Source organism: Papaver somniferum, chromosome 4 (assembly GCF_003573695.1).
Source record: "Papaver somniferum cultivar HN1 chromosome 4, ASM357369v1, whole genome shotgun sequence".
Lineage (NCBI taxonomy): Eukaryota > Viridiplantae > Streptophyta > Magnoliopsida > Ranunculales > Papaveraceae > Papaver > Papaver somniferum.
This window is the reverse complement of record NC_039361.1, coordinates 131,935,638-131,960,721: the sequence shown is the minus strand read 5'-3', so window position 1 is coordinate 131,960,721 and position 25,084 is coordinate 131,935,638. Positions and strand designations below refer to the sequence as shown.

At 37.6% G+C, this 25,084-nt stretch overlaps 1 protein-coding gene and 1 pseudogene across 1 annotated transcript; one reads left to right on the top strand and one right to left on the bottom strand.

Moving 5' to 3' along the window:
* The first annotated feature begins 4,800 nt into the window (after positions 1-4,800).
* Positions 4,801-7,202, top strand: LOC113276590 (ribulose-phosphate 3-epimerase, cytoplasmic isoform-like). The gene is made up of 8 exons (XM_026526209.1): positions 4,801-5,084; positions 5,403-5,407; positions 5,563-5,625; positions 5,759-5,865; positions 6,101-6,198; positions 6,321-6,413; positions 6,494-6,535; positions 6,812-7,202. The coding sequence occupies exons 1-8, from the start codon at positions 4,965-4,967 to the stop codon at positions 6,965-6,967; spliced, it is 684 nt and encodes a 227-aa protein (XP_026381994.1). The 5' UTR covers positions 4,801-4,964; the 3' UTR covers positions 6,968-7,202.
* A 155-nt stretch (positions 7,203-7,357) lies between these two features.
* Positions 7,358-14,649, bottom strand: LOC113276589 (annotated as a pseudogene).
* Between the last annotated feature and the right edge of the window lie 10,435 nt (positions 14,650-25,084).

Here is a 25,084-nt window from a genome sequence, read left to right as displayed (position 1 = left end):
AATAACGTCAATTATAATGAAGTGGCGATAGCTACTGAAGTGATTAGTCACATGCTGGTTCAGCTGGGAGATTCTCATAACATTGCTTTGGTTCATACGACTTCTATGCAAATACTTTTGTCCCGTCTTCATAGCATGCTGTCTAGTTGCTTGTCCACTGAAGGGGGAAACGTGAGGTTTATCAATGGATCACTGATCAAAAAGAACATCAAAACCAAATAATTAATCAATGATGAAGCCTTATAACTCAGAGAAGAGCATCAGTACCTTAATTGTCGCTTGAGTACACAAACACTTTAAAACATGGAGAAGTTCGAGTTAGAACAGAGAAGAGTCGTTATGCAATAAACATACGGATATAGAAGTTATAACACACATGAAAATTGTATTCCATAGTGTCATGGATATACTGCTAAACACTCAAACTAATTTACAAAATTGAACAATCAATTGAACAGAAGGACTACCCTATCCTTAAAAACCAATGTACCCTAATTAACATCAACTAAAAGGAATTAAATCTAAACAGAATTTACCTGATTCGTGATAAATAGACAGTCTTTGTGCTCCCCATGTAATAAATACATGCTTCACAATCTCGGTTTCTATGATTTTAGGGTCTCTTCCTCCGTTCCATAATCTTTTACCTGTAAAACAAAATTAAGAAAGCAAAAGATATTCTTTGATGGAATGAAACTGAGATTAAATCAGAACACGATCAATCACGGAGAACGAAGTAGAAACTGGGAGAGAAAACTAAAACGGTGAGGGGAGGGGACTCGGACGAGAAGGGGCAGTAAAAAAATTGAGACTGCGAATTAGGTTTAAGAAAAGGAACTACTTTATGAGGTAAAACCCACACAATCGGTCTAAATTTTCTCAAAGTGTTCCTAGGTCAAAATGTTCTACTGTGGGGCCAGAAGCTCTAAAAGAGAGCTTGATTCAGCTTTTAGCCACAGTAGAAGAAATTCACCTGAAATCATATTATTATATAATTAATATTTTTTATGTATTAATTTGGAAAATAAAGTCCTAATATGATAGTGTACTCGAAATCCGTATTAAATTTGGACATCCATAAAATTTTAAACATGGTAAGTTAAGTTTTTATTTTGAGTTTGTAATTTTTAAACCAATCTTACGTTGTCAATGTCCTCACAATAACTCTCGTTCCACGAAAGCCACAAAAGATTTATTTCGACCAATAAGAAGCGAGGATTTTTTTATCGTTCAACGTGGAAGCTTTATTTATCTAGGTATAAAAATAAGAGATTTGACATCCTGAACATTGGCAACAAAAATAAAATTGGATGCTAAGTTTTGTAGTAGATATATGACATATACGGTAAAGATACAGACATTGTTTTACAACCGGATATATAACAGTGGTTAAGTCCACGGTTTGGCGATGTCATATCATCATCATCCAATAAATATTAAGATGCGAATTCAATTTTGAACTCGCGCCGTGAGAACAAAGTTTTTGTCGGTTACAGTTTTCTTGTCTTAAATTTTTTTTAGGAAAAGTACAACTCACTTGATGAATCTGACACGAATTGTTCCATGACTCGGATGATTCATTTTAAAATGTTTCCTTGAAAAAATGATTCAACCTTACGAGTCGGATCGGTTTATGATTTGTTGAAGTGGATTGTAGGAGAGTCACGAGTCGAATCGTACGATTCTAAAAAAATAAATCAAGCTTTCGACTATCTTCTTTTTTTAAATTTTTAGAAAGAAACCTGTTTTGAGGCATACCAATTTTTTTTGAGGAATACTTAATACTTACCCTAACTAGTGCAGGTTGATTAGGGGTGTCTAAAGCTAGTTAAATTACTTAGATAATCTTGATTAATTAATTAATTAATATACTTATTTAATTTAAAAAAAAATTATTAATTTTTTTAAAATTTTATTAAAAATTTTATTAATTTTTTTACTTAGTATTTAAAATTTCTTTTATTTTATTTTTTTTTCAAAAAAAGGGCGCCACAGAAGGCTAATATTAGAAAAGCAAACAAAGTCAGTTTTTACATCGAGGGTGTTGGTAGCCTAGCAACAATCTGGGCACCAACTCCCTTTTGAATAATAATACATATTCTATGAAAAAGAGACCCTCCTACTTTACAATTGGCATCTTGACTAGCAAGATAGTTCCTACCTTCTCAAAAAACACACAAGTATCATCACCTAACTCACCAAAAGTTGTGAAATCCAACACCACGAACTCATATCCATGTGCTAAGCACTTGTCCAAGTACTTATTGCGCCTGCGAGTGACTGCATCAGAAGTTGCTTGGCCTGGGGTAAAGGAAGTAGTTCGGGCACTAGAAAATGGAGAAGCACCTGTGACATCATAGAAACGTCCCTGCCATTGTCCCAGTTATAAACCAGCAAAATATGCGGGCCTCAAAGCTTTAACCGAGTCATCTTTACGAGCTGGAACATCCGCTTTATAACATATGTCTGCAAATGTATCGCGTACCATATCATGTCGAAACTTACCACCGACTTCGCTAGTACAATGAACAGCATGATCACCATATATGTCCATATCCCTTTTACAAAAAGGACACAAACTGTCAGCTGCAAAAATGGGAATACCTAATCTGTAGCTCGAAACTGCACGAAATTTACGAGGCCCAACATATTGGTTCAATCCCTGAATGGGTATAGCCTTGAGAAAATCCATAGCGTGATCAGTTTTATTACATTGTCAGAGTACAGCATCTCTTGCAGATAACGAAAAGTTGATGGGGAAATCCTTGATTACAGCAAAATAACGAGCCACCAATGACTTCATGAAATGGGGGGCAGCAGTATTAATATTGAAATTAGAAGGATAAAGACCAAAAACCTGAATGTATGCCTACAATGCGTGATGGAAACTCTTCCCAGGTTCGGAAATGGATGTACCCTGCAACATAGTGTTTTGTAAATACTGAGTCTGAGCATATGAAGCAAGATAACAGTATCTAGATGTGTCTGCCATAGTGTGTACTCCCAATCCACCATCTAAAATGGGAAGTGTAGTAATTCTCTGTTGTAGTTTCCCAAAGCCAGCACCATCACCAACCACCAAGTGCCTCAAATATTGAACCAGATGAGTGTCAAACAATGTTGTTGCAGACTGCAGTGCTAAGGGAGAAGTCGTACGCAACGTGAAATACAGCTTGGACACCCCAGTGCAGTTACGCAAGAGAAGCAATTCACTCTGTGGGTCTTTTAGCTTCACAATGGAGTTCAATAAATCTACAGACTTCTCAACTATACCTGCCACCAAATCATATCAATATTGCAAGTCTAGACTCATGGCACCACCAAGTAATTTCACACCATGAATATGTCTACTAATACTGGACAGGAAAACACCATATGCTTCTCTTCTTGGATCATTAGTTGGCCAGAATATCTCTGTCTTACTGACATTCAAGTGCAACCCTCTAGCAGGACCTTCATCTTGGATGATACTAAGGGCTTTTGCAACTTCCATTGTATCACCTGCAATGGTACATCGTCTAGGTACCATGCATGAAGGTCAAGAGTACACCAGCTGCAATTTGCATTACAATTTGATGAAGTATAAGAGCAAAAAAGAAGTGGCCCTGATGGGTCACCTTGTTGGACGTCTTTTGCAGATGATAGGATTGTATCATTATAATACAATCTAGTCGGTTTAGAATAACAAAATTCGACCCACCTTGCAATGCTGAGACATTTAGATAAGTTATTAGCCGAACCTAGATCAAGGTTTTATAAATAGATAAAACATTTTAAAAAACTGAAGAAAAAAAAATAACAAAAATAATAACAAAAATTTAAATTAAATTAAAAAAATTAAAAAATATAAATGATAAGAGCATTATTGTCATTATAAAATGATATGGGGTTATTGGTTTTACTACCTGGTGACTCTATTTTCTCCCGGCGTTCTTAGGGGAGACCCCGAAAATATTAGGGACAAATAATTAGACAAAAAAGGTAGGAAAAATACTTATATGTCCCTTCATAATCGGTAGTTTAGTATTGGTTTTATCAACCGATTGTGACTATGTTCTTCTCTTCTTTGCTTTGTTTTGAAATAATTAAATTTTTGGCTACTGCCACAATCAGTAGATAAAGAATATCATGAGACTACCGATTGTACAATCGGTAGATAATAAACATCACGAAACTCGTGCACATAGAGCAAAATTCCATTGATTTTTGAAAAATTTGAATTGGGGCTACTACCACAATCGGTAGATAAAGAACATCACGAGACTACCGATTGTACACTCGGTAGATAATAAACATCACGAAAGTACCGATTGTGCACATAGAGAATTCAAAATTCCATTGGTTTTTGACACTTTTTAATTTGAGGCTACTACCACAATCGGTAGATAATGAACATCACGAGACTACCAATTATATAATCGGTAGACAATAAACATCACGAAATTATCGATTGTGCAAATAGAGAAATTGAAAATTCCATTGGTTTTTGAAAAATTTGAATTTGGGGCTACTACCACAATCGGTAGATAATTAACATCACGAAATTACCATTTTAACTACCGATTATAATTTTCGTAAAACAAATCAACGTACATCAATATAAACTACCGATTGTAATATTGTCTATCGATTATGGAGGCCATTTTAGCCATTTCGAAAAATTTGATAAAAGGTGGTTTCATTTTAGTTTTGGGTGACTCATTTTTATCTTTTAGTCACCCCTAATTCTTCCAGTCGCCCGAAAAACGCCAGGTATTTTATCCTTATTGAATATGCCTCGAAAAAAAAGTTGGTATTGCCTCAAAACAAGTACATTGGTCAAATAATGAGGTGCGCACACAGTAGGAATCACAAACCCACCTAACCACCCAGCTCAAAAAAGTTCTTCCTCCTCAGCTCATCTCTTTGTTGCATTCATTCGTCTCTCTGTTTCATACCTTGAAAGTTTGAAGTAGAATCCATCAATGGCAACAGTCATGGCAAAGATTGCACCATCGATGCTCTCATCTGATTTTGCAAATTTAGCTTCTGAAGCTGAAAAAATGATCAAATTTGGCGCTGATTGGCTTCACATGGACATCATGGTAATCATCAATATTATCCTTTCTTTCTTTTCTCTCGTCCCATTATCCAATTTTAGTTCTTAAATCGATCTTGAACCCGTTTTCACTAATAAACCGTTTAGTTAGGGTTTCAACAGTTATAATCCCCATTTAGTATAAAAAAGTGTTTGAATCTTTATGTGAATTTTACTAAAAATAATTGAATTCAATGCTTCGGTCTGTTTCTTTTTCTAACAATTTTGAGGGTCTCAAATTGTTTGATTGTGATGATGCTGTATAGTTGCAGTGAAGCTAATAGTAGCTCCTCTTTTATGTTTTTTTTTTTTTTTGTGTTTGCAGGATGGGTAGGTTTTAACAACTGTTCAAGTGTTTGAAGTCCGTGGAAGCGTTAAATCGTTAATGTTAAATTGTACACGCATTGTGTTTTACCTTAAATGCTGTTACCTCTGTGTGACTTGGAATAATATGTGATTGACATTTCTTGTTTGATTCGTTGTAGCCATTTTGTCCCAAACCTTACCATCGGAGCACCGGTAATTGAGGGTTTAAGGAAGCACACAAAGTAACACTTTCTTCTTTTCATGCTCATCCTTTTATCTTCTTTTTTTGGGGGGCGTGCAGTGTGTGAAGATATTTGAAAAATTAGAAATTCTCTACTGTAATTTATGCAGTTTGGTTTCATATCTTTTTTGTAGGGCATATCTCGACTGTCATCTTATGGTCACAAATCCTCTTGATTACGTGGAACCTCTAGGCAATGCTGGTGCTTCAGGTTTTACTTTTCATGTTGAGGCATCGAAAGGTGTGTTGTAATGTTTCTGGTTAAGTATATCCCTCTCACAAGGTGATGGAAATAAATAACTTGTTGCCATATCAGCATATAGGTTAAGGGCGTTCTATAATCGGGAGAGTTGGAACATTCCCTTGTACAAAAGCTGGTGTTTCACTTAATTCGTCTTTAAGATCTGGAACATTGTTTCAAGTCCTGTAGGTGGATACCTAGTTAAATTGACCAAATTTCATGGAACCTGCTGCAGATAATTGGCAAGAAATTATCGAGAAAGTCAAGGCAAAGGGCATGCGTGCTGGGGTTGCACTGAAGCCTGGAACTCCAATCGAAGAAGTTTATCCACTGGTTTGTGCTGCTGTCTCGTGTTTTTTTCTTTTTAATTCTTAAATCTCTTCTGTTTACCATATTCTTATTGTTGAACTGGTGCCAGGAATTTAATAATGATATTGTTTTGTTAATGAACTCAGGTTGACGCTAAAAACCCTGTTGACATGGTACTTGTCATGACAGTTGAACCTGGATTTGTTGGTCAAAAGTTCATGCCAGCGATGATGGATAAGGTGCCCTTATCTATTTGGCATTCTCGTGATCAAAACCTTGTTAAGTGTTTTTAACCTTTGTTGAGTTATTTGATGTTCAGGTTCGTGCATTGAGGAAGAAGTACCCGGCACTTGATATAGAGGTGAGTTTGTGCATTTAAATTTCACTTCCTGTTTTACAGTGAGATTCAACCTCACAGGGTCTTCGAAATACCTATCAGGAGTTCTGTTGAAAATCAGTCGAACTTTGTGCTGGGTATATACTACTCGATATAGTCTACTTGAAAATCACATCCTTAATGGAGATCCAAATATGTACAGATACTGATAATGTGATGTAGTCTTCTTTTCCCACCAACCGATGACAAATCCAATAGGAGTATTGAGACATTAAAGTACGATTTGCTTTGATTATGCAGGTAGATGGTGGCTTGGGGTCATCGACTATTGATGCAGCAGCCACAGCTGGGGCAAACTGTATAGTGGCAGGAAGTTCTGTGTTTGGAGCACCAGAACCAGACCAAGTTATATCCCTTCTAAGAAAGAGTGCTGTGGAGTCCCAGCAAATCTGTTAGTAGACATATACAACACATGTGATCTATTTGGTTATCAATAATCCTTAATCCCTCTAAGAGAAGACACTATACATTATTAAGTTAGCATGGGATCAAAGCTTCATAACAACAGTATCTATTGCAATATTTTTTTTGATTGTCTTTTGCATTGTACTATAGATGAGGTGATTAATAAGACGGTCCTTGGGTTCCTAAAATATGGCGTCTCAAGTAATAAATCCACTTATGCAGATAATATGTTTGATATCTCATTTGCCTTACCAAAGAACCTATGGTTTTATTTTCGTAATCCCGTTCTTCATTGACTAGTATTGTCAATATCTTCTCAGGCAAACTAGTATTGTCAATATTTTCTTATTTTCCTTCTCTCTCTTAATTTGACGAGTAACATTTGCTCAAATTCTTGATGGATTTTGATTATTAACTACCTTAGGAATTCAACAAGTTAGCCATAACAAAACCGTAAAAAGATTTTATTTTGGAAAACAAAATATAAGTATGTCAAACACAACACGGGGTTGTAAACTTTCATCTTACTGTAACCACTGTCAATGACATAGAATACCATCCACTGTCAGTGACGTCTCAGCGATATTAGTAGCAACGATACATTTCCGTGCCCCCATCTTCGGCTTTCTGGAAAATTTTGGCCTGCAAATCAGCTGGAAGTTGGGAATATATTGGGAGTATCGACAGCTTAGGAACCCCTTTCTTGGTGGTGGAAACAAGCTGGTCCATACGCTCTTGTAAGGCAAAGCAAGTTGCTTCAATCTCTTCCTAACCAGTCATAAAGACTAAAATATCACCAGGAGGGCTCTGATATGTATTGACATGGCTTGCTTCACTGCACCTTCAACATAGTCTTCACAAGGGGACTTACTGTAAAAGGTTTTCACAGGGAACGTCCTCCCAGGGATGTGAAACACTGGAACACTGCAAATAAATTAGGCAAACATTAATAAGATTGAAGAGAAACAGATGAAGGCACAGTTCGGAAACATAATGACAAGTCTCACCTTCCAAAAAAGTCGGAAAATTTCTGTGCGTTTAGGGTTGCAGATGTCACAATGAGCTTGAAGTCACGGCGTTGAGCAACTACTTTTTTCATGATTCCAAATAGCACATCAGTATTCAGAGATCTTTCATGTGCTTCGTCCATGACGATGACGCTACACAATTAAACAAACCTTTGAATTATGAGGGTGTTAATCTGATTCTGTTTGGATGTAAGTCAAACAGATAAGTGATCAATCGTACAATAAATTGATTCGATTCATGAGTACAGAAAGGTTAGCAGCAGTTTTACCGATATTTATCGAGATCAGAATCTTTTAACGTCTCACGTAGAAGTACTCCATCAGCCATGTACTGCAAAATGGCGAAAAGAGAGTATAACCCCGTAGAATCTTTTAATTTAATCAATTTCTATTGGGACCAGTTACATCCTTCATCTCTTATATTCGGTTCTAGCTCACACAAATAAGGTGGAAATCTTGAAGGCATACAAATGGAAGCTGAATAACTACGTACCTTTATCTTGGTGTTTGGACCAGTCACGTCCTCGAACCGAATAGCATAATCAACTTTATCACCAAGCTCAGTCTCCATCTCTTCACTAACTCTCTTTGCAACACTCATTGCGGCAACATGCCTTGGTTGCGTGCAACCAATAATTCCACTTGCCATATATCCGTCTTCATACAGATACTGTCCAGAAGTTACTATAGATAAGAAATAGGACTCATGGAGGGACATAAATATCTATGTGCAAACTTCAGTAAAATATCACCTGATGTCGAACAATAAAGTTCAGAACAAACCTGTGCTAGTTGAGTCGTTTTCCCTGAGCAGGTTTCCCCAACTATGACTATGACCTGATTTTCACGAATTACCTGACCATGCAATCGGAAAACAATTAGAATTTACTTCAGTCTGAGTATGACTAGCCATACGTACATCACTATACTAAAATACTCCCTCCATCTCATGTCAAGTGTCATAGTTCTAAAAACACAAATTTAAGAATAAGGTAATAATAACTTTTTCCCATTTCTACCAACATTGAAAATCACCAACTGAAAAAAGTTTTAAGAAAACTGATAAAATCCTGAAGGATATATATAATTACTTGCGATTGCCAAATACAGTAAGATAAGAAAAATGACTCTAAATATGGAACCCAAGGTGTATGCTATGCATCTCTATGCACCCATGCAAACCACACTTTGGTACATACTAAATCTCTATGCACCAAACAAAACCATACTTTGTGCACCAGAGGCATAAGAAGGCACTAATAGGTAAATAGATGTATCTTAACAACAACAACAGGTGTACAAAGACACTAACCTGCAAGAACTCTTCACGCACGGAATATATGGGTAGATACTGTCGTTGCTGCGGTAAGGTTTTTGACTTTGCAAAATCACTTACCGCTTTGCCCTTCACCTTCATGTGTTGCGCAAACTTCGCATCCTCTTTAAAATCAATTTCCCCCTCATCCCCAACAACAGCGGTATCTGCATCGATCTGGCATTACAACGGTACAATGAGACTCCAGATTAACCATGCGAAACAAAGGGGTTAGTAAGAACTGAGATTATTATTCAAAGTAGTGCACCTGCTCTGCCGTCTTTTCAACACCCAGGATATCACCAAGTTTTGATCCCGCGAGCTCCCAAAATCTTTGACGACATTTATTCTGGCTTTGTTTCTCATGGATCTCTCTAACTAGAGCAGATCCTTTGCGTGATATTATAGCCATATCTGAAGTGGGGTCTTTTAAGGGCATTATAGGCTCTGCTTGTTTTGTGAAGACAACCCTCCCATCCAAGAAAGGAGGCTTTGTATCTGGAATCATTACAAATCAGTTTTAATCATGGTCAACTCATACAACTGTTGCATATACTCAACAAAATATATGTGCAGCTAACGACAATCATGTATGATTATTCTGGAAGATATCTCCACCTAAAAGTAAGGACATCTAAGAGCTTCTCCAATGGGGGTTGTGTGTCTTTCCTATGTGGCACTACAAACAAGACATCCTCCTTCCTATTTGTCGCTTAATTTTCCGGAAAATCGGTTGGAAAAAATATTGATGTCCAGCCCTGCTATTCTTTGACCTCTTCACTACCTAGTTATCAACTTGAAAAAAAATGGATTCAACTTAATATTAAGGTTTTATTAGGTTTTTCTCCCTGATAAACTTTGATTTTATTCGTAAAACTAGAATTGATCGAAAGAGCATAAAAGGAAAATGATAGGAATAAAAGCAAATGATTGAAAAGTGTTGGAGTTGCAGAACTACTGCATCACGATTCAATTGATTGAAGAGCGTGAACAGATGATGATACTCTAGCTGTGTGATTAGTTGGACTTTACGTATCATATGATATTCATTAAATTTCTGTTGATTATAGTTACGATCTAATTCCTTTTGTAAATCTTGTCATGTATAATTCTGAATCTACCTAGAAACTACAATTGTTCAAGAATTTTTGAATGAAATGGAATTTTAATTTATACGAACTTATATTTCTGCAGTTTTATTTCTAGGTTGTGGTTCTAGGAATTATCATGAAGACGTATTCCAAAGCTTACTCTCGATCTTTCTCAAAAAAAAAAAAGCTTACTCTCGATGCAATCGAAAAATCCCTAAACCTCCATTAATCTCTTTTGTACTGTATCTTTATGGAACATGTAAATCACGAATAAAAATGTTAGTATAGGATTGCAGGTCATCAGGTCATTTCCAGAAATGTAACAACCAAATACGTGACCCCAATTAGTTCCAAAAATTATATACAGATCAAATATGGTTGATCCAAATTACTCGTATGCTCGTATGATTTTGATTTTGTAACCCCCGGTACGAAGGCAAACATTTCTTAAAGAAATGGAAGAACAAAAATTATTATAGTTCTAATTTAAATTAAAATTGTTATTAAATTAAATTATTTTTTATATAAAAAATAGCTGACTAGGATGGGAAGACATCCTCTATGTAAACCTCTAGAACAAGAGGTTGAGCAAGAGGATGTCATCCCATAACTATGCCATGTCATCTACACACTCATCATAGAGGTTACGGTTGGAGAAAGAATTTAGGAATTTTGGATGTGTATCCTACGTGTACTAAGATTTTTTCTCTCACACACATCCCATTGGAGAAGCTCTAAGTTCTAACAGCATCATAACAGCCATCATGCAGTATAACCTAAACTTAAAAAGAAAATAAACCGCAAACTAGTTTTTTATGAGGTAAAACATAGTATGAAATTTGCATACCATGAACAAGGAGAATAACTCTGCGTTCATCCTCATCTTCAAATTCTGTTTGTACCTCTGTCCCTCTAACAGCTCCTGATCTCAGTAGTTGGCGGTCTTCCAATTGGGCATTGTCAGCGGTCATTTGAGACAATTTTTTGCTCTGCGCAAGGGTCATCAATGTTCCATCCTTACGAACCTGTAATCACAATGGAACCAAAATTTATATGAGGTAAGAAGTGATAATAACATGGAAACATACTATGGGGAGCAATCAGCCTAACAATGGATGTCACTCCCACAAGTAGCTGTAGTGCAACTGAAAGATTCTTGTAATTAAGATGTCTACAATGACCAGAGGAAGCAAGTTCAATATTTATCCCAATTTTCCCGGCTCGGCTATCAATGGTTTCAAAATAAAATAAAAATTGTAATCCAACCTATGGTCATTTATAGTGCACTGTTGGGATGCAACAAAAATGGAAAAAAATCAATGCACGTACCAGTTTCTTTGCCACCTCTGCCTTTTTCTTTTGGAAAGAAGCCTCGTCCCCAAGGAAAGCTGATGAGCTATCACCATCGAACGATATGTTACCCTCGTCTCTATCATACCATGCTCGGTCAGCATCATACTCCATCTGTAAACGCAACTTTTCTGTGATCTCATGACTTTGATTCATACTGGAAGAACTCTCGTCTTCATCATTCCCCTGACATAATGAGAAACACAAACCTTCAATCATGGAGGCAGGATAAAAATAAACCATAAAGTAGCAAACACGGAGCAATGAGAAGACAATGCTGTAGTATGAAGTAATTAAGATGGATGAACTACAAGAAATACTCACGTATGTGCCACATAAATGACAGAAAGATGCATGAAATAACAGTGTCTATGCTTGCTCAATACCCAGAAAAAACCAACATAGAGACTGGAGGTTCACAAATCTAACCTAAAATGAGCTAAGCCACAACGAGTAGTAGAACGAAATATAAGGAAGTCCTGCACTTAGACAGTAAAAAAATACAAACAAAGCAAACCCAGTCTGGTCCTAATAATCATACAGAAGATGTAAACTGTGCATGCACATACAGAAGACCTTTGGAATATCAGAGTCAAACATCACCTCAAAGTCTGGATTAGAATTTTCCGCAGAAGAGTTAAACTGATGTGACCTCCCACCAGCACGAGAATTTGAATATCTCATTGAGGATGTCCCTGAAGCACGTATCGGGACTGGAGATGGGGATACATAGTCTCATGGAGAAGCGGCAGACCCTGAAGAGTTTCCATCATTAATTAAATGCTCAACTGAAACTGATAGAGCACTTTAGGAGCTAGTTATGACATTATAGAAAGCATGCAATCAGCAGCATTGCATCATTATATCCTAGTAAGAAAATCATACCTGCAGAATAAGGTGTATCACCCAACCATGGAGACACCAGACGAGCATCAGGTGATGAACCAACTAGCATCGGGGCTGGTGAAGGCCGATGGCTCCTACTAGGTGTAGAATGACCATCCCGACGTGGAGTGTCTTCCCATTCCCATATTCCATCATCCCAATCTGATCGTCCTGCAAGTTTGATCAGAAAGTTAGTAACATCATACCAGCAAATGTGTATTAAACTTATGTTATATGATATACAAATACAAACAGTTGACATAACAGGTGTCCTTCTAGAAGAATATTCATATTTATTTCGATCTCTCCGTGAGTCTTCACTGTACCTACGATCAGAGTACCGACTAGGCGTCTCTCTACCATCATATCTTTGCCTAACGCTTCTACTGTCTGGCCTAGTATCATCCCTGTAATCTCTTCTTTCACGGCGGTGACCATCTCTGTGGTACTTAGAAGGACTATGAGATCGGACAGTTCGAGAGCTTCCAACAGATGGACTACGCACCTATATCAAAAAGTAATGCCAAGCAAATCCGTAAATGTCAGTAAGTATCAATCATTCGAATAGAAAGGCCCCCAGTAATATCTGCAGTCAAAGGTCTTCCTTAATAGAATAAATATGAATAACATTTGTAACCACATATGGATAACAAAATCTTAAAAAAAAAAAAACATATTTAACGTTTCACAGAGAATGCTGATGAAGCTCCAGTTAACCTTAATTGCATTAGGAATGTTAATCTTTGTTCAAATTTCTCATGGTTGCTTGAGATTAGTAAGTTGGAAACTGACAGCACATTCATATCTTACACATACACACATATGAGCCTTGTTATAGTTCTTTGTTCAGACAATTAACCCCTAGGGAGGAAAGCAATTCAGTAGCCGATCATGCCAAACTTCAAAATAAAAAAATAATAGCATCGGCATATTTAAATGAGGTTAACCCGGCAATACAATACACGCAACTTACTTCGGAATGTCGGCTTTCATTTGATACACGGCCCCCAGATGCATCTTTAAATTGTCGTTCGCTTGTCACACCACTTTCTGAAAAAAGAAAATTTAGATGTGTGTTAGAGTTAAACTCTTTAGTAAGCTCTTTACAGATATACAAACTCCAGTAAAAGAATAAAATAAATGTATTGGCACATAAGCGCAAAGAGGATACAGAGGAATAAACATCTTCTTTGAATAAAGAAGCAACTAAGTGCAAGAGGATCAACACTTTACCTGAATGGGGAGTATCTTCTGCTGTACTTCCCCGATAACGACGTTCAGAAGGTCCAACATGAGGTACACTAGTTTCAAGCTCATCCCCCACTTCTGACAACATAGACTTCTCATCTTCATCTACCGAAGACACAACTGAAATAGCCTTATCTTTAGGAACCCTAAAAACACCTTTAGATTCTCTCTTTGCATTTGCTAGCACGTCCAAACCTGATTTCAACAATTCCAAATTAGTTTCTCAACAATACAAACTAAACAATACAAAATCTAAGCTGAAAATACCTAAAAGAGATTTCCTCTCAGGAGGTCTAAACACCACTCTATCCTTCCCTGGTACTGATAATCCTCCACGGCTAACTTTGTCAGGTTCCAGTGTTGTTGTCATTGTATCTAGATCAATTGACCCATCATTACTTCCCTCCATATCTACAATTTGATTCTCTTATCACCAAAATGACAATTATTAGGTCGAAAATTCATATAGTGGAGCTTCAACAAGGGGAGGAAGCCAGCATAGCTCGGGTTTTGCAAATTAGGGCATATGTTTTGAAATCAGATGCAAAAAAAAAAAAACATAAAAAAGAACGAAATTGATTAATACGGGGATCTAAAAATCAAAGTGATAAGTACTCACCACTCGTTGAGAAGGATTGTAGAAATTCAGAGTTAGGAATATAGGGTTTCTTCTTCTTCCCTCAAATGGCCACGGGAGTGAGAGTTTACCCCAAAAAATCAAATTCTCACCGACTAGACTCCTTGCACGGTTTGGGAGGCCGGCCGAAAAGCAGTGTAAAATTTAAAAAGAATAAAGAAGAAAATGTTACAGTACTCGACTTAAGATCAACCGACCTACGCAACAGCTGTTCTAAACGTACCGGGCACAAAAACAATATCTAAACCGCCTCCTCAAATCACACGTGGAACCCGCACTGTGGGGATTTGCAATGGACCACTTTTGGGCTCCACTAATGAGAGAGTTGTGAGAGCCCGGTTTTTGTTCTGTTTTTCAGCTCGTTACGTTTAGATTTTTTGCCTACGTAAATACGGGAGGATTTTTTTTTGGTAGGAAATACCAATTGGTCCTAAAAAAAATATATTAGAATTAGTTTGGTCCAGTTGACCTAGTCAACTGTCTGTTTGGTCCTTTTTAAAAATATAAATTGTTGTTTGGTTCAAAAAATTATGGGAATTTTGATAAACTGTCCCACTTCCAATTTCCGGTTTAATAAGTTGATCCCGTTTTTTTCAACTTTTCAAAACTTCCCTTTAGTTACTTTTTCCATCCAAAGTCAATTTTTTTTCTCAAACTGGTCTACACACCCAGAGAAATTACGTGTTCATCCCTTGGTTCAGGGTTAACCTGTCGAGAGAGATTCATTTCTCATTTTTTTCCTTAGGGTTTGAGTGTTCAGGTTAGAGCAGCAGCATCGGCGATTGAAATATTTGGAGTGGTGGCTGTGTTGACTGCTACCGAAAATTGCAGATCAGGCAGAGAAGATAAAGAAGAAGGCATGGTGAAGCTAGATTTATAAGATTGAGAAGATGTTGTTTGCTGAAAGAAATAGATCGAAATTGAGATGATTCAGAGAGTTAGGTTACTGTTTGAGTTCATGGAAGAGATGGGTTATGAAGAAGAAATGAGATCAGTAATGGTGTTTTCACTGTTGATGGTGAAATTTATGCAGAAAGAAATTTTAGGGTTTTGGATTTGTTCTTAATTTCAGAAAGAATATGAGATGGATTTGGTGGCTGAGTTCATTGTAAATTCTAGGGTTAGATGCTTGTTAGGACAGGGTTGAAATTCAGGTGGTATGACTGAATTGCTAATGGATTTGTTTCTGAATCTGAGATGGGTTTGATGAGGAATGGGTCTTGGCAGTAATGAAGTTGAAGTTGCAGGTGTAGTGGTTGATTTGTTGGTGGTGATATTAGACTATATATGTATTGTGTTGGAGTTAGTGTTGTTGATTGATGATTGAATGGGTTTTGTTAAGATTGGAACTGGAGATAAAATTGGGTTTAATTCGAAGCTGAGACAGAGAGAAGACATGGTTCTATGGTGGTTTTGAGTTTGAAATCAAGCAATGGAGAACATGGCGTTAGAGTGGAGAAGCTGAAATTGAGTTGTGCCGGTGGGTTTGAGAAGTGCAGTAGAGAGATGTATGGTAGGAGCTTCAATCTAAGATGCAGAGAGGGAGTCTGGTACACGGAATGCAATGGAATGATGGTGTTGTGGTGGTGTTTGATAAACACATTTTTGTGACCAAATTGTCCTCAATTTTCAGTATTGTTGGTACTCGATTTTCTACTTATTATGGTGTTTTATGTGTTTGTAGGTATTTTTGGAAAATAAACATTTTTGGAAAATTCGGCTCGAAAAGTTGGTATACGCACCCGGAGGACACATGTTATTCGGACTCTCAGTTTTGGATAAGGGGCACCTAACTGATAAGAGGCACCCCAGGGAACCAACTGCTAATCGCACCCCATTACTGGATAAGGGGGCTCCATCTTCTTCCTTGATTTGAAAAGAAAAAATTGGCGGGAAATTTGGTTTCAACGGTAAAGGATTTATTATCTTTAAGATAAGAATATCTTCTTGCCTTACAAACATGAAGTTTTGAAGAAAAAGGAAGTTATCTTGTATTAAACAAGAAAGATATCCTTAGAAGATTTTATCTTGGATTTTATTCTGCGAATTAAAGAAGATATGGGTTTAGTAAAGAAATATATAGAATAAAGAGAAGGAAAAATTCTGAAGATATTTTTAATTAAAAAGAAGAAGATTTTGGGGTTATGGAAGAATATATTTGAGTGATGTGTATTTGTGTGTATAAATAGAGAGCTAGAGAGCACATTTGGAGAGAGTTTTTGGGAGAGAAAAGAAAATCACTGTTTTATCATTGTTTCTCCCATTTCATCTTTGTAAACACCCTTTTGAGCAATAAAAATGAATTTTGAGCGTGTTTCCATGATGATGAGCTAATTCTCGCGCAACCAAGGCAATGGATGAAGCTATCTATGCATGAATGATTGGTAACAATTTTATTTTCTCTAATTTACAATTTATAATTCATTCAATCACCGTTTTTACGGAGTTCTAAATGTTCACAAAATTTTCTTAATTACTTGTGATTCAATTTGATAAATTATACTTTGTTTAGTTGATTGATAGTCTATTCTTAGGGAATACAATTAATATTTGGGAATATGTTTGATTATGTGTGAATTAAGAAATAAGGACTTAAAGGATAGTTAGAGTTTTGAAACATATTTGGTATCGTTCATTCATGTGTAAAGTGGAATCTAGTGTCTTGGTTACTTTTAATATCTTGAAATCAATTTTGCAATAAGTTTTCTATTTTTAAGTTTTATAAGTCTAAAATATTTTGCTTTCACAAGTCTCAACGAACTTATTACTACAACATCATTGAAAAATATCATCAGTTTTTGGCGCCGCCGACGCGGACTTGTCTTTAGGCTAGAGTTTTTAGATTATTTTTCTTTAGGTTTTTATTTGTTTTTCATTTTTATTTTATTTTTTCTTCTTTACGTTTTTGGGTTTTTGTCTTTTCCTTACAGATTTTGGAATTTGGAGCGAAAGAAAAATTTGCCAAAGCTTTTGGTGAATACTTAAAGATTTGGAGTAAAGGCAAAGCGAAAAGAGCGAAAGAAAAGGAGAATAAAAATTAATTAAAAAAAAAGAGAGAGAGAGACAATTTTTTATCTTTTTTTATTTATTTCTTTTAGATTATCTTTTTCTTTTGCACTTTATTTTTGGGCTTTGGACTGTGGGCTTTGGGACTTTATTTTTTTTAAACCCTACGGAAGGGTAGTTTAAATATCAATTGTTTGCAGAGAAGGACGGCGATTACGATATCGCCTCGGCCCCTCGGGTTCATACATGACATAGGAGTCGTGGCCCGAGTCGACTTCACCGGTTTATCCCTCGTGTGGTACGGGAGGTAAGTTTGTCGAAACACTCGCGAATCTCCTGTCAGCGAGTTACTGTATTCCTTCGTTTGCATATATGCTGAGGATTTGAAAACGGCTGCTTTAATTTCCTAGTAAAGGGCAAGGACTGACCATACAAGATAAGGGTTCGTATTTCATCACCGTTCCCTTCTTACCCGCCTCAGGAAAACGAAACCAAACGCGAACCTAAGCCTAAAATTTGACTAGAACGAGACCTATAGGGTAACGAGCTTAATAGGAAAGTCATTCGAAAAATATTGGTTACTCTTTTAAGCATGCTTCAAAGTTCATGATGGTTTCTGTGAGTTGAATACGCCGCCTTGTAACACCGGTGAGGCCTTGGGTATCAAAGCTCCATTGAGCTTCCCTCGTCTCGATTCAACTTACTTAAACTCGGATTGATTCCAGAGGGGTTTTCTTAAATTGTAACGAATTCCCTTTCGAAGGATTCGAAGTTGGTCTAGAAACAATCTAAGTGGAGCCATCATGATTTTTGCTTGCTAGAAATCTTTAGGTTTGCTTTGGTGGAGTCAGTCTTGTTTGTGTTTGCATAGACTTCCCTTCCTTTTAGGATTTATTTCTTTTTCTTTTGTTTTTCTAGTGTATGCCCAAGGTTATTAAAGAGCGGGCTTGGAAAAGAAACACTATAGGTCGTTTGATTAGTGATAAACCTAGTAGTTCTTCTTGTGAAGGCGGGGAGCTCGAAGACTCTTCTTTTGAGAGCTATGTTTTTGGAAACTTCAGTTTTGAGAATCTATCTCTACGTGAGGAAAATACCCCTAGTACTTCAGTTGTGCCAGCGATGACAACTTTGAAAGATTACATGTTCCCAACTAGGTCCACCCGAGCTTCGTGCATTAAATTGCCAGCCACTACGGCTAATTTCGAGATAAAACCTAGTATTCTTCAGATGATCCCTATATTCTTAGGGAAAGACGATGAGAACCCTTATTTTGATATTAGGGACTTTGAGGAAATTTGTGGGACAATTAGAATAAAAGACCTTACTGATGAAGTCTTGAAACTTAAGATGTTTCCCTTTTCCTTGAGAGATAAAGCCAAGACCTGGCTGAACAACCTACCATCTGAATCCATTGAAACATGGCAGGAACTTATTGTTGCTTTCTATATGAAATTCTACCCTAAGCATAAAACTGCGTCTGTTAGGCAGAAAATTAGTGCTAGTGTGCAACAAGAGGGAGAGTCTCTTTATAGGTTCTTAGAGAGATTCAATGATCTCCTATCCCAGTGTCCTCACCATGGATTTGATAAGATGAAACTTGTAGAGATTATTTATAATGGTTTAGACTATTCAACCAAAGTCATGGTTGAGTCTATGTACGCTGGTGAGTTCACTAGTAAAAGTGCTGATGATGCTTTCACCTTCTTAGGAGATGTCGCTGAAAAATCCCAACAGTGGGAGTCTTGTATTGAACCCCCCAAAAGACTCTTGGTCAATAGAAGTAGCACCAATGTGGTAGATACAAGCTTCGGGTCTGATGCTAAGTTTGATGCTTTGTCTAGAAGGTTAGAAGCTTTGGAACTGAATCATCCTAAACATAGGTCTCTTGTTGAACCTGATGATATATTTAGAGCCTTTCAAGTGTCTAGTTGTGGAGTAGAACCCAATAACTCGTTTTGGAAAGGTAAGGTTAGTGAAGAGCAAGCCCATGCTGTCTATAACAATGCTAGGTTTGAGAACCTACAGAAGTTTGACCCATACTCAGAGACTTACAACCCTGGTTGGAGAAACCATCCTAATTTTTCTTGGTCTAAGGGTCGGAATCAAGGAAAGTCTAGTAATTCCCAGCCTCCCCCAGGTTTTGGTTATGCTAAGAACTCTTCAAGTCAACCCCAGTTTCAGAATGAGAAAAAGATCTCCACGTTAGAAGAAATCCTTACTATGTTAGCAAAGAACCATGAGATGTTGTCAAAGAACCACTGTGGTTTTCAAGAAGAAACCAGGCAGAATTTTAAGAATAATTTCCAGTCTCTTGCTAACTTAGAACTTCAAGTCGGCCAAATAGCTAAGTTTCTTAGTGAAAGAGAAGATGGAAGATTCCCTAGTCAAACTGATCCTAACCCTAAAGGAGAGAAATCGTACAATCATGTGAATTCTATAACAACCCTTAGGAGTGGAAAGAAAGTTGACAATAAGGTTGCCATGCCTGATAGTGAACATGTTGTAGTTCACCCTTCTGAGCCAGAAAATGAGGAGACTGATAGAGTCTCCAAAGAGACCAATGAGGGTCATGTTGAGCCCGGCTTTGTTCCCAAAGCCCCGTTCCCCCAGCTACTAGTTCCAACTAAGAGAGAGTCCAACTTTAATGATATTTTGGAGGTTTTTTAAGCAGGTTACTATCAACCTCCCCTTGTTAGACGCGATTAAGAAGATTCCCGCTTATGCCAAGTTTCTTAAGGATATATGTACGCGAAAGGGAAAACTTAGTGTCCAGAAGAAAGCCTTCCTAGCTAGTCATGTGAGTTCTATTATTCAGAATACCACTACTCCTAAGTATAAAGACCCAGGGTCCCCTACTATTTCTTGCACAATAGGTAAATACCATGTCGACAAAGCTTTGCTTGACTTAGGAGCCAGTGTGAACTTACTTCCATACCATGTGTACCTTAAGCTAGGACTTGGTGAGATGAAACCTACCCAGATGACACTTCAGTTAGCTGATAGGTCCGTTAAAATTCATCGTGGTGTGATTGAGGACATTCTTGTTGAGGTCAACAGGTTTATCTATCCAGTGGATTTTGTTATCCTAGATACCCAACCTGTCCGTGACCCAGAGAACCAAATACCAGTGATTTTAGGTCGCACGTTTTTAGCTACATCCAATGCGATCATTAACTGTCGAAATGGTATTATGAATTTGTCTTTTGGTAATATGACTATTGAGATGAACATTTTTAATATTAGTAAGCTACCCTCTGAACTAGATGACTCGAACATAGAAGAGGTGAACATGATAGGAACATTAGTCGAGGAGTCATTACCAAGCACTTTGTTAGAAGATCCATTAGAGAAATGCCTAGCCCACTTTGGGATTGATTTTGATGATGACGATGTGATTAATGAGGTGAATGTTTTGTTAGATTCAACCCCTTTGATAGACCCTAGTAATGGCTGGAAACCTAAGTTCAAACCTCTACCCGTTTCTGAGTCTACCATGGTTCCTTTGTTAGAAAAGCCTCCTAAGTTGGACCTTAAACCATTACCAGATTCCCTGAAGTATGTGTTTTTAGGCCCATCTTAAACTTTACCTGCGATTATAGCATCCGACTTGGATAGTGATCAGGAAAGTAGGCTAGTGACTGTCCTTCAGAATAACAAGGAAAGCTTTAGGGTGGACCATATAAGAAATTAAGGGTATAAGTCCTACTGATTGTATGCATCAGATCTATTTAGAGAGTGACACCAAACCTTCTAGGGAGATGCAACGTCGACTGAACCCTAATATGAAAGAAGTAGTTCAAACCGAGGTTCTTAAGCTGTTAGATGCAGGCATTATCTACCCCATTTCAGACAGTAAGTGGGTCAGCCCCGTTCAGGTTGTTCCCAAGAAATCCGATATTACTGTAGTCCAGAATGATAACAATGAGTTAATCCCAACCCGGGTGACCGCGGGTTGGCGTGTCTGTATTGACTATAGGAAATTGAACAAGGTCACTAGGAAGGACCACTTTCCCCTTCCCGTCATCGACCAAATGCTAGAGAGATTAGCTGGACGTAGCCATTATTGTTTTTTAGATGGATACTGCGGTTATAATCAGGTTGTTATTGCCCCAGAAGACCAAGAGAAAACCACTTTTACCCGTCCCTTTGGTACCTTTGTGTATAGACGCATGCCTTTCGGGCTATGTAATTCCCATGCGACCTTTCAGCGTTGTATGTTGAGCATATTTTCTGACATGGTAGAACGGTTCTTAGAGGTCTTTATGGATGATTTTTCAGTGTTTGGTTCGTCTTTCGATGAGTGCTTGCATCATTTGTCATTAGTTTTGACTAGGTGTAAGGAAAAGAATTTAGTGCTTAATTGAGAGAAATGTCACTTCATGGTTCGTTCAGGAATTGTTCTAGGGCATATCGTATCTTCGAAGGGTATAGAGGTAGTTAGAGCGAAAGTTGACCTTATTAAAACTTTACAGGTCCCAAAAATCATAAGAGATATTAGGTCATTCTTAGGGCATGCAGGTTTTTATCGTCGATTCATTAAGGATTTTAGCTTGATTTCCAGACCTCTTTGCAATTTGCTTGTAAAAGACGTTAAGTCTGTCTTTGATGATGCTTGTTTAGAGTCTTTTGAGAAGCTTAAGACTTTACTCACTACCGCCCCCATAGTCCAGGCACCCAAATGGAACCTACCCTTTGAGATCATGTGTGATGCTTCAGATTATGCTATTGGTGTTGTGCTAGGTCAGCGAGAAAATAAGTTACTTCATATGATTTACTATGCTAGCAAAACTCTAGATTATGCCTAGTTGAACTATACCACTACGGAGAAGGAACTATTAGCCATCGTGTTTGCCTTAGACAAGTTTATACCCTATCTCTTAGGTTCTAAGATCGTAATATATACTGATCATGTTGCTCTGCAATATATTCTGTCTAATAAGGATACGAAACCTAGATTGATTAGGTGGATCCTTTTGTTGCAAGAGTTTTCTCCAGACATTAGAGACAAAAAGGGTGCCGAAAATGTAGTATCAGAACACTTGTCTAGGATATTTGTTGATTCCCCTGATGATCCCCTTCCTATAAGGGAAATCTTTCCTGATGAACAACTGTTCTTTGTTACCCAATTACCTTGGTATGCGAATATAGTGAATTATCTTGTTACTGGTCGAATGCCCCATCATTGGGGTAAACAAGATCATTCTAGGTTTTTAGCCGAGGTGAAGCATTTCTTTTGGATGATCCTTATTTGTTTAAGTATTGTCCAGACAAGATTATTAGGAGATGTATACCTGAGAATGACCAGTCCATTATTATTTCCTTTTGTCATGATCATGCTTGTGGGGGTCACTTTAGTGCTAAGAAGACTGCTGCTAAAATATTGCAGTGTGGATTCTATTGGCCTTCGTTGTTTAAAGACACCCATAGTTACTGTGTTACTTGTGAACGTTGCCAGAAATTAGGAACCATTTCCCGTAGGAACATGATTCCCTTGAACCCTATTTTAGTTGTTGAGGTCTTTGATGTATGGGGTATTGACTTTATGGGTCCATTTCCTAATTCTTTTGGTAACTTATACATCCTTGTCGTTGTAGACTATGTCTCTAAATGGATTGAGGCGGTTGCGTGTAAGACTAATGACCATAGGGTTGTGATTGAGTTCTTGAAAAATAATATACTTACACGTTTTGGTACACCGCGAGCTATAATTAGTGATGGAGGGTCGCACTTTTTTAATGGACCTTTTAGGATTTTGATGAAGGAATATGGTATTACACATAAGGTAGCTACCCAATATCATCCACAAACTAGTGGTCAGGTAGAGGTTTCCAATAGGGAGATAAAGCGTATATTAGAGAAAACAGTTAATCCTAATCGGAAATACTAGTCGTCTAGGCTTACTGATGCCTTATGGGCTTACTGTACTGCGTTTAATACCCCCATTGGAATGTCGCCTTATCGGCCTGTGTATGGCAAGGCATGTCATTTACCTGTTGAGTTAGAACATAGAGCTTATTGGGATGTTAAGCAGCTAAATTTTTCACTTGACAAGGCAGGAGCCCATAGGAAACTCCATCTCAATGAGTTGGAAGAGATTCGTATAGATGCTTATGATAATGCGAAGGAGTATAAGAACAAAATAAAACTTGTGCCTGATAAGAATATTTTAAGAAGGTCATTTTCTCCAGGTCAAAAAGTTATTCTGTACGATACCCGCTTGCATCTTTTCCCTGGGAAGTTACGTTCTCGGTGGACGGGTCCTTTTATTGTTCGCATTGTCTTTCCTCATGGAGCTGTTGAGATCGAGACACCAGATGGTAGTAGTTCTTCGAAGGTTAACGGTCAGAGATTGAAACCCTTTTTAGAGCCCTTTCCTACAGGTGATGTTGAGGAGGTCCCTCTGGAGGACCCTGTTTACCCTTGATTGACCATCGAGGCGATTGTATGTTGTATATTAGTTTTTGATTTCTCTCTTCACCCAGGTACTATCTTTCCGACTTCTCTCTTTATTGATTCCTCGTGTTACCTTACTTTTTGGTATTGCTCTTTCATTAGAAACATCGAGGACAACCAGATTTAAGTTTGGGGGTGGGGAAGAAACTTTTTGTTAGCTTTTAGTTGCAATAAATAAACTCCAGAGCCTAGAAATTTATGCTTATTAAGGTTGACACTAACCAATCTAAGTGGATGGGAACATGTTGGTTGTAGGAGTTGAAGAACCAATCTGATTAGATGGAAACATATAAAGAGTCTATTCATAAAAGCACAGAGCTCAGGTGTTAGAATTAAAAAAAAAAAAACATGGTAGTTTCGCCATAACTCGTTGAATCCTAATCCCTTCTGTTTTTATTTCTTAAGTGATATGATGGGGCACACGACTCAAGTTGTTACCATTGCTAGGGTGAAATAGGGTGATTGAGATACCTAAAAAAAAATTGAGACCAGACCATCAGACCAACCGGAATAAAATCAATAAAGTCGACCACTGGTGCCCTTGTATATGCCAGTTGTGTTGACCTAGAGTTAGGTTTATCGACCACTGGTCCCCTTGTATATGCCAGTTGTGTTGATATTAGTCAGACCGGTATCTCAATCCATTATGATAGGTTCATCTTGGCAGAGGCCTTCAGACAGATATGGGAAACACCGTTCACTTTGAACCATCTATTTTTCTCTTTATCCATCCTCTTAATCCTTCGCAAAACAGGAGAAAACAATAAATATTAATAAAATAATAAGAGGCGACAAGGCCGGGCCCACCATCCGGCAGGCCGGCCGTGCCCTAGCCATGGTCGGTCTGTGCCTCTCCCATTATTTTCCTTATTTTTTGTTATTTCGTGAACTCACGAAAACTCATTGGTTTTAGCAACTTTCCTTGTTTTTGCAAAACCCGTGAATTCTCCATAACTTCGTGGATTCATGAAACAATATTATAAAATAACGAGAGGTGTGCGGGACCGGCCAACCTAACCGGCCGGCCATGCCTAAGCCGTGGCCGGTCCCGCACCTCACAATCCTTAGCTTTTTATAATTATTATTCCTTAATCT